At 44.6% G+C, this 13,101-nt stretch overlaps 1 protein-coding gene across 2 annotated transcripts in view; it reads left to right on the forward strand.

The window, feature by feature from the left end:
- The first annotated feature begins 3,019 nt into the window (after positions 1 to 3,019).
- PAPSS2 (3'-phosphoadenosine 5'-phosphosulfate synthase 2) overlaps positions 3,020 to 13,101 on the forward strand; it is a 109,558-nt gene continuing 99,476 nt past the window's right edge. The window contains exon 1 of one of the 2 annotated variants that reach the window (XM_086379240.1): positions 3,020 to 3,261. In XM_086379240.1, the coding sequence (XP_086235366.1) occupies positions 3,235 to 3,261 (27 nt within the window). In that variant the 5' untranslated portion in view covers positions 3,020 to 3,234. Of the gene's footprint in view, positions 3,553 to 13,101 lie in introns of both variants that reach the window. The other variant, XM_086379239.1, reaches the window with a different exon arrangement.

A 13,101-nucleotide genomic window follows, 5' to 3' on the forward strand; every position in this document is an offset into this window, starting at 1 on the left:
CACTCCAGTGTTCTTGCCTGGAGAACCCCAGGGACGGGAGAGCCTGGTGGGCTGCCATCTATGGAGTCGCACAGAGTCGGACACGACTGAAGTGACTTAGCAGCGGCAAAGTGTATTGGAGAATCTGTGGCATAAACATCTCACTTTGTATATGTGTTTCCCTTGTTTATTTGGGGAAGTTGACTCCATTGTTTCTAAATAATGAAAAGCCCAAGTAGTAATCACCACCTCATTAAGTTAGTTATTAAAGCCAAGCCAAGTCCTGGAAGGGAAAAAAAAAGAAAAGAAAATAGGAAGAAAAGCTTACTATCCTCGTGCAAATGTCACGACCAGCATCAAGGATTTTAAATTGATACCAGCAGGCCACAGTGTCTTACAGTGGAGTCTCACAGGCAACACTACTGAGAAAGTTACGGAGACTGTGTCCAGATGACTAGACAGATCTCAATCCTGCCTTCCTTCCCTGAATGAGTCTTCTCCAGTTCTGATGTGCTAGAGTCACAGATTTCAAAACTTAAGTGCTAGTTGCTCATATCTTTGTGAAGCAGTGTCCTCTCCCAGAAGAAAGAGCATAGTAAGATGAAAAAGAATTCCAAACATCACCATTAAAAGAAAGACCTTGGAAAAATAAAAAAGAATGATTATTTTACTTTTCAATGGGTTGTCAGGCTGAATTACAACTACACTGATGATCTATGAAGTGAAAGGATCTTAATGCAGTTTGGGTCCAAGGGAGCTGAGGCATCCTATTTCCACAAGTCTTTGGAAGCAATGAAAGAATATCTGTTCCAAAGTACTCTGAGAATTAAATAAATCTGAAACAAGATAAAACAGTCCAGTTTATAATTATCATGTGGGCTTTGAAATAATTGACCTAGAGGCTAAGTGATTCACTGCATCTGGGGAGCCAAGTGACCGAGATTTGAGACTGAGCACGGCCCCTGATGGTGACCAGACAGCTCACCTTTCCTCTCTCAGCATGGAGAGGGAAACCGGACAAATGATCTCAAAACCTCCCCCAGGTCTAAACAATCACATATTCCTTTTCCGGGAAGTTACCCTTACAGTTACACTTGACTTCCTTCTGTTTCAGCTTAAAAAAAAAAAAAAAAAAAAATTATTTATTGGCTGTGCTGGGTTTTGGCTGCTGTGCAGGCTTTCTCTAGTTGTAGCGAGCAGGAGTTATTCCCTAGTTGTGGTGCCAGGGCTTCTCAATGCAGTGGCATCTCTTGTTGCAGAACACAGGCTCTAGAGCCCATGGGCTTTAGCTCTAGAGAGTGGGCTCAGTAGGCATGGTGCACAGGCTTAGTTGCCCCTCAGCACATGGAATCTTCCCAGACTATGGATTGAACCCATGTCTCCCGCATTGGCAGGTGGATTCTTAACCACTGGACCACCGTGGAAGTGCTGTTTCAGCTTTGAAAGACGTAATATGAAGTAAACCAAACATAAAAATTGCTATTTCTCTATCCAAACTTAGTTTTCTTTTAGGGCAGGATCTGGCAGAGTTCAAAATACAGTTGGAACTGATACCAAAGGATTTTTTCAATAAAATTAGAATGAGATGTTACAGTTTAAACCCCATAAAATCAAAACATGCTAGCTCGTGTGCAGAACAGAAACTCAAACCCAGCATTTGCCCTCCAGTTGCTCACAGTTGAAGGTAGTGGTGGCAGCTTACTCTAAATGAGTAAGAAAATAAATATACTGATATTTCAAGACTGGACAAACATACCAGTTCCCATTTAGGTTTCTGACTCCTGATTTATTTTCCCACTTCCCCATGGAGAAGGGCAGTCAATGAACGAATACTCAGATCTTCAGTGTCTGTCTGGAAAGCTGGCAGTCTTCCAGAAGTACAACTGGATATGAAAGCAAAGTTCCAGTCCTCACCTCCTTAGGCCATCACTTCAAGCTTTTGACAGAAGGAAGACCAAAGTTGGAATGGGCAGTGTGGCCCTCATTGATCTGTTTGTCACATTGTGCACAGACTTAAGGTACAAAGGGTTGGCCTTGGGACTGCCCTCAAGGTGTTGTCCCTAATCCTAGTTTCTCCTTCCTTCCTTTTGACTGTCCCAGATATTTGAGTTAAAAGAGCTGCCCTCTGATAAAACTTTAAAGCCCTAGGATGTAGTCCATAAGCCAAGACAACTGGGCCTTCTCGTACTTTTCCTCCTCAGGGCCCTTCCTGGTTGCTGACCACAGGGAAGTACTATAAGAAAAGGTTTGGAACAGGGATTGAAACAAGCCGCTGGGCTACTGTTTACCACTTTCAGGGGCTGGGCTTGCTTACTCAACTTGGTGAATAGGAGCAGCGCTTCAGCCCGCCCATCTGCAGCAGGAGGAAAATATTGTGGGCTCCAAAGGAGTGATTGCATGTAGACCCCTCAGTCCCAGGCCTGGCGCAGAAGATGCAGGCCGGCCTTGCCCATCGACATTTCTTCATCAGCGTCATCGATGATGATGCTGGTGCAGAAAGACTTAACAGTGGAGGCTGACCTGGGCCTGGGCGTGAATCCCCTCACTTGGAATATCATCTTGAGAAAGCCTGAAAGCCTCCACTACTTCACGGGAGAAGGCAGGATTCGATGCCTGGGGGAGGGGTGCAGGAGGCTTAAGGCAAAGGTCAGCGGAGCGCAGAGTGAGGACGAGAAAATGTTAACTCTCGCTGTGATTACTGCCCAGGAAGACGAGCTGGGGCAGCGGTGCCCACGGAGGACCCTGACGACCAGCTTGGCGGTTTCAAGCAGGTCCCAGAGGCAGGAAGCCTTCCTTGAGAGGCGTACGGGTGGGGTGAGAGGTGAGGGGACGCTCAGGCACCCGCTGGGAGTGGGAACTGGGAGAAGTGAACTTGACCTCCGACTACGCGCGGGGCGTGTCTGTCCGCGCCTTCGGCTGCAAGGTCCTGCCTCCAACCTCGGCGGGCCCAGCGGAGCCGCTCCCGGGAGTCGGGGGCTGGGCCCGGGACCCCGCCCAGGCGGCGGCAGGGTACCCTGGGCTGGGCGCTGCTGGCCCAGCCGACGGGGCGGAGAGGAGCGCGGCGGGAGGAGGAGGAGGAGGGGGCTGGTCAAGGGAAGTGCGACGTGTCTGTGGAGCCTTTTTATACCTCCTTCCCCCGGAGTCCGGCAGCCGCCGCCGCCGCCGCCGCCGCCGCCACCCGATCGTCCTAGAGCCTCCGCTCCAGGGGCTGGGCTCCGAGTTCCAGCGCGCCGGGCACCGCCGTAGCCAGCCAGCATGTCCGAGGTTAAGAAGCAGAAGACGGTAGGCTGCCAGTCGTCTGCCTTCCTCCTCCGCTCTCGGCCCCGGACGCTCGGATCCCATCCTCCCCGGGAGGAGGCGAGCAGCCCCGGCGCGGAGGCTGGGGCGCCGGGAGGAGGAAGGGGTGGAGGGAAGCAGGAGGGAGAGGCTGAGCCGGGATTCCCGGGGCAGCCCTCGCGGGGCAGTCCCTCCCCGCCCCGCGCCGCAGGGAACCTGCGCCCGGTGGGGTCGTCACGACCGGGCTAGACCTCCGGAGCCGGAGACATGGGTCCCCATCCAGAGAAAGGTCCAGAGGTGGGAAATTTCCTTTCTTCCCCCGAGAACTTTTTCTAGACCCGTCTTTTCTTTTGAATGAACTCCGCACGGGTCCACGCGGTGGGGGTTGAGGGACTGAGGGGACCCCGGTACTGCCAGGTCTGGACGCTGGCGACACGTCAGGGACAGTCATTGGGGTTTTGTCCACGGAACCTCCTTGGAGTGGACTTGAGTGACAGACGTTCATAAAGGGAGAAGGCAATGGCACCCACTCCAGTACTCTTGCCTGGAAAATCCCATGGGCGGAGGAGCCTGGTGAGCTGCAGTCCATGGGGTCGCTGAGGGTCGGACACGACTGAGCAACTTCACTTTCACGCATTGGAGAAGGAAATGGCAACCCACTCCAGTGTTCTTGCCTGGCGAATCCCAGGGACTGGGGAGCCTGGTGGGCTGCCGTCTATGGGGTCGAACAGAGTCGGACACGACTGAAGCGATTTAGCAGTAGCAGCAGCAGTACGGCTATCTAGACGAGGGAGGGAAATTGCCTTTCTACATACTGGCAGGGTTCTAGTTCCTTGTTGGGATCGGATGGCACCTTAAGTTCAGCCATGGGAGGTGGGGTGGCGTGGGGGGCTCCTCAGCTTGGGGGAGTGAAATGAGCGGACTGTTTTGAGGAGGTTCAGTTTTATCCACAATGAATCCGGGCCGTCCCCATTTGTAGGTAGGAAATAGAAGGTTGTTGAAAAATGCCATTCCCACTTAGTGATAGGGGCTCCTGTAAATTCTACATCCTTAAAAATGGCAGCGATGATCACAGACTCTTTTAAAGTTGGAAAGAGCCTCGTATAGACAGCACTGGGGCCACACCAGGGGTGGTGTGCAAGCCAGCCTCTGATGGCTGAACACTCATCTTTTTTTAACTACCAGACTGAAAGCCTCAGGTGATTATGGAGATCAGGGAAGGGGCTGACCTCTCTCAAACAGATTTGTGCTCGGCACATAGTAGGTGGTCAATAAATGTTTTATTACTATTATGTAATACTTAATCACTGAAATCTCTTTGAGGTGTTTTTGTGGCAGAAGAGATGAAAAAACGTAAATTGGGGAAGGGGAGTGGAGGGGGCACACACAGGCTGGGAGTGTGGGCTTGAGCGCAAGGGAAAGGGGGGCTCTGTGGTTTCAGGGGCCACACAGCCCTCAGGAAGGCCCAGGAGGAAGGAGGCGTCTATTTGAGAAGGGAGAATGGTCAGGATTCTGTTGCCCTTTATAGGAGCAATTTTAAAGTGGGGAGTCTCTTGGTATTGTATTTGAAAACACTTAAGTGCAAATCACTTGTGTTTTATTCCTATTTAATTTCTGTATTAATTTCTGTAACATTCTAAATGGTGTCTTCTAAGCGACAAGCTGCTGAGGCACTTTGCAGTGAAGTGAAGTGGCTCAGTTGTGTCCGACTCTTTGTGACCCCATGGACTGTAGCCTACCAGGCTTCTCAGTCTATGGGATTTTCCAGGCAAGAGTACTGGAGTGGGGTGCCATTTACTTCTCCAGGGGATCTTCCTGACCCAGGGATCGAACCCCCGTCTCCAGGCAGACGCTTTACCCTCTGAGCCACCAGGGAAGCCCTTCTATCAGTGAGGTTTCAATTATTACCTCCGGCTAGCATCAAGAATTCCTTCCAAATGAGATTGCTTTCTCAAGCATCAGTAATGAAGGGGCAGGTGATCTCTCCCTTTCTTGCCTCCAGTCTGTAAGAGCCTGTGAAATGAAAGGCTTGAAAACAGAGGCTTTATACACAAATCACGGCAACTGCACAGACAGAGAGAGTGAGAAACTTGAGGACCAGAGGATTTGGTTTTTGTACTTAGGCATTTAGAACCCTCTGTTTTTTTTTGTTTTTTTTTTTTTTTTTTGAGGTGTGTTTGTGTGTTCTGCATAGGATTAAATTAACACCTAAAACAGCTAGCACAGCTTGGGAACTTTTATATAGCTGACATGATTATAACCCAGGGGACCAGTACAAGTCCCCCAAAGCGCCAGATAGATCCTATTGGGTAAAACGAGGCAGCTGTAAATGCATCTGAAATCTCTCAAGCTTTAAATGTTAACACAAACTGTGTTTTGAAATTTTGCAGGCCAAAACAAAATCTGCCCACATGTGCGACCTCTGAACTAATCAATTATTTGAGAAATGAGTCTTGCTGATCTAGGAAGCTTTCCTGGAAGTGAGTCTGTGATCTGAGTTTCTGATCTTTTTCAGAAACTCACAGAAATCATTGCCTTATTTTCTGTATTGTCAACTGAGGATGTCAATTCACACCCCAGTGACTGCAGTCACTCTAAATATTTGTTGAGCCCCTACTGTGTGCCAGACAGTCTACTAGGGTGAACACATTGTCCCCAGATTTTTTTTTTTTTTTTCCTCACTCTCTGGATGAATATAGCCTTTCAGTTCAGACCACTCTAAGAAGAGTAAGTAGTTCTGGTTTAAATGTGAGAATGTAAGATAATTTTCTCACAAACTTGAAAAAATAAAAAAGGAAAAGTTCTGTTATGAGGGAAGGTAGTACATTCCTGCTGTGTTAGGCATCTTTACCATGGAAACCAAAGACAGCTAGGTGTCACAGCCCTCCCCGCTACCCTTGACTTCCCTCCGAACTTGGCCACCTCCCATCCCCTTGACACACACATCAATCCCAGGAGAAGGAAGGAGGCAGACAGAGCCAGAGGATGGAAAGAGACGCAAAGGCCTGGTCCTTTCTTCTTGAATCATTTCCTGGATTAGCATTTTTCAAGGTCCACAGACAATGTTATTATGTCCTGGAGACAACCAATCTGAAAATTCTGAGAAAGTCAACTGAGATATTAAAGTATTTCCCAAAGGGTCAAAGCAGCCAGTGTTTGGGAGGGAGTGAAGAGCTATTGAAAAGTTAAAACTCCCCATAAATGTAAGCCATTATTCATCTTTTATTATTTTAAAGATTCTGTACAATATCACATTATCTTCCTGGAAGTGGCTACTTTTAAAACTATTTGAAGATACTGTGTGAGGCAAGACATGAATTTCCAACTGGAAGGAAGGAGAAACAAGTACTTCCCAGAGGCCAGGCCCTTTGCCTCATCCTTACAGCAGCCTTTACCCAGAAAATGGAGCCTCACCTCTAGGAGAGGAGAAATGCCAGCAGCAGTTTAGGATTTAAATTCAAGTTTGTCCAGGGACTTCAACAGTGGTCCAGTGGTTAAGACTCCATGCTTCCATTGCAAGGGGCACATACGTGTTCGATCCCCGGTTGGGAAACTAAATTCCAGTTTGTCCAACTTTGAAGTTCCTGCTCCTTTTAGTCCCTCTATTTCTCAGGCCCATAAATTTTCTCATCCATAATGACCTGCCCCTTACAGTCACTGTGAGGAGTAAATAGCTCCTAAACACTGGCTCGCTCAGTCCTAGACCCATATGCAGTCGCTACTGTTACTATTTTGTATTACACCATATTGTCTTGGTTTGCCCAGCAAGGAGAAGAATGTACAGGTCAGATCATTCCAAAGGCTCAGTAAATGACAACCATCAGAATATCTAATGACAGCAAACAAATACAGAAGTGGAGAGGTGATGACTTGAATTCTAATTGTAAAAAGCTGAATAGAAGATACTCGATGGACATGAGTTTGAGTGAACTCTGGGAATTGGTGATGGACAGGGAGGCCTGGCATGCTTCAATTCATGGGGTCACAAAGAGTCGGACATGACTGAGCTACTCAACCAAACTGAACTGATGATTCAGTTCTTTCTTCTGATTTTTGCTTTATGTATCTTTGTTTCTTTGTTGTTAAGGTATCTAATGATTTATCATGTCTATCTTCTTTGTGAATTGTACCTTTTATGATTAAAAATATTCATCTTTGTTTCATTTAAAATAAATAATTAATTAAAAAAAAGAAGAAGATAAAGGTTGATGATCAGTGCAGACTTACCAGAGAAACCCAAATAATCAGCAAGATTTTGTCAACAACCTTGGCCAAGAAAGGCAATCTTTATATCAGTAAATATTAGACCAACTCCTCTCCACCCTTCCTGCAGCTTCAGCTATTTCCAGATTTATCTTAAAATTAATGTTGTCCGATTCATGCTGTTATTCCACGACCATCTCTTTGGACTTTTGCCGTTAAAGATAAATGTAGCTAACTATGAGTTTTATGTCTCTGAGACAGTTATCTTTATCTTTCAGCCCTTTGTCTTCCTGTTCGTGTGCGTGGTTATCTGGTTTGCCGAGGGGATAATTAGACTGAACTCAAGCCTGGAAACCTGAGGGAATGAGAGTCTGAGAAAGGAATCAGTGATGTCAATCTTGGCCTTAGATTACTGTTTATTTCAAAACCTGTCACTAAATAATAATGGGCACTGTCTTCGTGTTTGGAAGTCTTCAGAAAACACAAAAAGTGAAAGTAAATATACATATAATACCATTTCAACTAACCTTTCATCACTTGGGTGCTTTGCTCATGACATGTGAAATGACATGTTATCTCGGCAATCTTACATACAGCCTGGCACAGAGTAGGTGCTCAGTAAATATTTTTTCCATATTAGGCTATAAAATTGATTCGTGGATGAATTTGTTTTTGGACATCTCTATTGTTAGATTTCTCCCAGCCCCTCTTGTCTGTCTGCTCTCATGTGCTGGCTCATTTTCGCCTGGAAATCCATCATTACCACTGAAAACTTACCCGTAGGGATTCTTGAGGCTGAGAGTGAATTACCTCCCCACCCCACCCCAGAGGAGCTACTTTTGTTTCTGCCAGATGCCTGGTGACACTACTACTCTGGCACCACTTTGGGGATTCTCGGGGAAAGAATACTGGAGTGGGTGGCCCTGCCCTTCTCCAGGAGATCTTCCCAACTCTGGGGATCAAATCCGTGTCCCCTGTATCTCCTGCAATGCAGGCAGATTCTTTACCCACTGAGCCACCTGGGAAGCCCCCTTTAACCTAAAGGTACCACTTAAAGGTTTTTAGGCCACCCAGGTGATGACAATTTGAGTTGCACTTTTACACACAGGGACCAACTTGTGCAGGCGAGTTCTCATGGCCCACCAACCCCACCCCTCCCCTTTTGTAGCCTTTCCGTGTCAAGGCAGCTGTCCCTGCAGTCTCTTGGAGTGGGAAGTGACTTAATTCTGGTTCAATCTTATTTTAGGGGGTGACTCTTAGGAACCTCAGCTTACGGTAGACAAAAGCCTTTTTATTCTCCGCACTTGGGTATGTTCAAGGCTTTGTTGTCTCTTTCACCTCCCCCGTGAGGTTGTCAAAATCAGTGCAGAAGCCCCTTGTGCTTGCTTACATCTGAGGTTCTGGCTTTCCTGAAGATTTTGGCCAGGTGGTTCCTTACTATCTTATTGGCTATTTGATGTTTCTAATTAGGTTATTTTATATTATAACCTGAATTTTATTTTTTAATTTTTCTGAAGCCTTTATTGAATTTGTAACAATATTGCTTCTGTTTTATGTGTTGGTTTTTTTGCCACAAGGTATATGAGATATTACCTCTCTAACCAGGGATTGAACCCACAGCCCCTGCATTGGAAGGGGAAGTTTTAACCACTGGACTATTAGGGAAGTCCCCATAACCTGCATTTTAAATTTGTTTTTATGGAAAGTTTGGATGGTTTAAGCTAAAACCAGCATTGGTGGAAACAAAAATCTCTGCCTTTTCTCAATTCCTGATTATCATTAACTTATGATGTGTATATAGAGAAGGCGATGGCACCCCACTCCAGTACTCTTGCCTGGCAAATCCCATGGACAGAGGAGCCTGGTAGGCTGCAGTCCATGGGGTCACTAGGAGTTGGAGACGACTGAGCAACTTCACTTTCATTTTCACTTTCATGCATTGGAGAAGGAAATAGCAACTCACTCCAATATTCTTACCTGGAGGATCCCAGGGACGGGGGAGCCTGGTGGGCTGCCATCTGTGGGGTCGCACAGAGTCAGACACTACTGAAGCGGCTTAGCAGCAGCATGATGTGTATAGCACACCTTTCCCTTATAACACTTATAAAAGGAGTACTTTCAGAACAAGTAAACTTAAGTTGGGTTGCTAGTCAGAAATATTTAATTGAATCCTTTCTTCCCCTACAAAGTGCTAAAGTCTGGGCTAGGGAGAGAGGGGGGTTGGTGCTCACCTTATCTTAAAGTTTCTGCCTATATGGACATCCTTAGAGCTGTGCATTGTCCTGTCTCATCCTCAGTTGCTGGTCCAGGTCAAGTGCATTCCTGTCTGAAAGCCCCTTCAGTTCAACACCTCTCTTGGCTTCTCCCATGCTCTTGTGGGTACCCTGAGGTCACTACACTGCAACTCTTGGGGTAACTCAGTGAGGCTATCTAAGATACTTGATGTTGTCCCCTGACTTCCAGAAGGGTGAGAGCTGTGCTCCTACTCTGGTGTGACCATGCTGGGACTTTGAGCAGCTCTAGGGGCTCTCGAGTCTGTCCCTGCTTCCTCTCCCTAGGGGGTCTGTCGAAGATCAGAAGCACAACCAGTGCCCGCTCCTTTCAGAGTCCCCAAAGCTAGTTGATTCCTCTTACCCCAAGCCCAGCACCGGGCCCAGAACACCACTCCCCTTCTCAGACTCACACTGGCATCTGAGCTCCTTCTGCTTCTAATAAATATTAAATAGAGCTTTTCCAGAAAGGTTATTTAACATTAACATTGGGTTCCTTACAAATGTGGTCTTCTTGTTCCTCTTTCCTGCCTTTTGATCATTAAATATTTCTTTTCAATTTAGAATAAATTGGCACACAAGATGGAAATATCTTTTTCTATCTGCAAAAGAACCATTGTATTAAAACCTGACCTCTTGCCTCTGATAACACATGGTGTGTAAACTGACGTTCATCAGTTGGCTGCTGTGACTTCCTTTAAAATCTAATCAGAAGCTCTTTCTGCACTTTACTTTTACTCCTAAAGTGGATTTTGCTATTACTGGTATTGTGAAAACATGACTGCAGCATAAACAGGGCAAGCTCAATCTGTCTAGCACCAAATAAATTTTGGTAAAAAAAAAAAAAAAAGTTACCTGTTATAAAACTTCCCCAAAATATATCAAATGCTAATCATGAAAAGTGATCATTTCTATGCTAGGTTAGTATTTGTTTTAAATATATAGTTAACATCTTTGTATGTTTTATTAAAAAAATACGGATTTTTATCTACCAAGCATCTATGTCCAGTCTAATAGTACAATTACTTTTTCTTTTCTTTTTAATGTGTGCCAAGTGTGGGCTTGAAAAATTATTTGCATACTTTGTTTGGAGACTTAAACCACCTACAGTGAAGATTCTGTCTCCATTACCTCATTCATCTATACCTTCCCCAAACATTTATTTGTGGGTAATTCGTGCTTTCTCAACTTTTAGCAAAATAAGTAACTAAGATGTTGGTGATGACTTTTATTTTCATATATTTCTTACTGTTAAAAACCTGAATTAACTTTTGGTCCTCTACTATGATCCCATTTTGTTTTCCTTCAAGGGCTCTGAAAACCTTTCTTTTTATTTCCTGTCTGATCCTCACTTATGAATTTGTTCACTTCATTTACTCAACAGATATTTTTTAAATGACCCAACCAGGACCTGTGCTTGCCATAATTTACCAGAGCTACCAAAGCCTTATATTCGTTAATTATAGTTTTTTAGATTGTTCAAATACAGTCTTTAAACTACTCTAAACATAGCATTTACTTTTTTCTAATTGCAACACCCCACCCACAAACTTTATATTCTTCCAACCTTCTGCCCAGTCAGTATTACAGTGGCCTTGAGCCAAAGCAATAAAATTCTCAACTGATTTTTCATACATTTTTAAAAATCTTTTTCTCCCCCAAATTAAAATTTTATATTATTTACTTTTTATTCAAGTTGTTCCTACTTTAAAAATGTATTTTTTTCCCTAAGACCCCTAGCATTTTCCTTCTGGGAGGAAAATGAAGAGCTCATCTCCAAGCCATACAGGTTGAGACACAGAGCTTTGCTGAGGCACATGACCATCTTCCTGGCCAGCTGGTGGTGATACCACCACTGAGCTGGAACTCTCCTCATATAACTACAGGCCTAACACTTTTCTCTTTTTGGCATGCCCTTCAAAAGAGGCCTTGCCCATTTTCTGTAGCTCTGTCTTTTCTTTTACATACTGGGTACTATTTTCCATAAATTAAAAAAAAAAAAACACAAAAAACTTCCAAGTTGGTTATCAGTGAATCACAGTTACACTTTAATTTAGCTGTAGCATCTTGTTCTGATAATCTGAAGATAGAAAGCATGGACCAGAGAGAAGTGTCTGAAAAATGAACTACCCTGTTGGTCCAGTGGTTAAGATTCCACGCTTCCACTGCAGGGGACACAGGTTTGATCCCTAGTCAGGGAACCTAAGATCTCACATGCTGTGAGGCATGGCCAAAATGAATGAATAAATAAATTTTTAAAAAAGAGAAAAAAATGTAATTGACCATTTTGGAATATGTTTAATGGTCCAGTCTGTTTCTCTTTAGAAAATTCAACTTATACCCTCTTCAGCTCCTCAACCTCATTCACTCTTTCTTAAGCCTTCTCAAATAGTTTAACCATTTTATCAAAAAAAGAGAAAAAAAGATAGTAATGATTGCATAGTGTGCAATACAGATAAATTTATATTAGGCAAAATTTCAGGCAAATTCAGTTGTACACTGAATCCTCAGTTCTTGCCGTAGAATTTCCAGTTTTATCTCTTAATCCATTCATTTCCATTGTTTTCTAAGTTCATGAAGTACCGTGAAGTTGGTTACACCTAACTGTGTGGTTCAGCCAACTAAATCTACCTAAATTGCTGAGTTCCAATATTCTTTTCTTAAATAGTATGAATAAGTACAGCTGTTGGGCCATTGTGTCACTAATACAACAATGCTTTAAGTAGTTGCTGCTGCTGCTGCTGCTGCTGCTACTGCTAGGTCGCTTTAGTCGTGTCCAGCTGTGTGCGACCTCATAGGCGGCAGCTCACCAGGCTCCCCCATCCCTGGGATTCTCCAGGCAAAAACACTGGAGCGGGTTGCCATTTCCTTCTCCAATGCATGAAAGTGAAAAGTGAAAGTGAAGTCACTCAGCTGTGTCTGACTCTTCGCAACTCCATGGACTGCAGCCCACCAGGCTCCTCCGTCCATGGGATTTTCCAGGCAAGAGTACTGGAGTGGGGTGCCATTGCCTTCTCCGAAGTATTTACTAAAAAAAAAAAAAAACCAAAATAAAATAAAAAACTTACATTCATCTATTGTGTTTAAATTCACCATGTGAATGAGAACTAATAAACATAGATATTAAAATTCTCTCTATGGAATTTGCATATTTACCAGGAGTTTCCATTTTTAGAACATGTTTTGTTAGAAAATTCCTACTGTGTTGTGACTTGTTTATCATCTGAGTTGACCCCTTATGATGTGGCAGGCACCGTTTCACAGCTTGGCCTGTGCATTAACTCATGTAGTCCTCACGGTCTCCTGAAGGAAGTTGGTGAGCAAATAGTCAGGAGGGAACTCATTTAACCGAAATAAGGCTTTAGAGAGTTCC

Source organism: Bos grunniens, chromosome 26 (assembly GCF_055505025.1).
Source record: "Bos grunniens cultivar Pamir isolate PY7600 chromosome 26, Bosgru_T2T1.0, whole genome shotgun sequence".
Classification (NCBI taxonomy): Eukaryota; Metazoa; Chordata; class Mammalia; order Artiodactyla; family Bovidae; genus Bos; species Bos grunniens.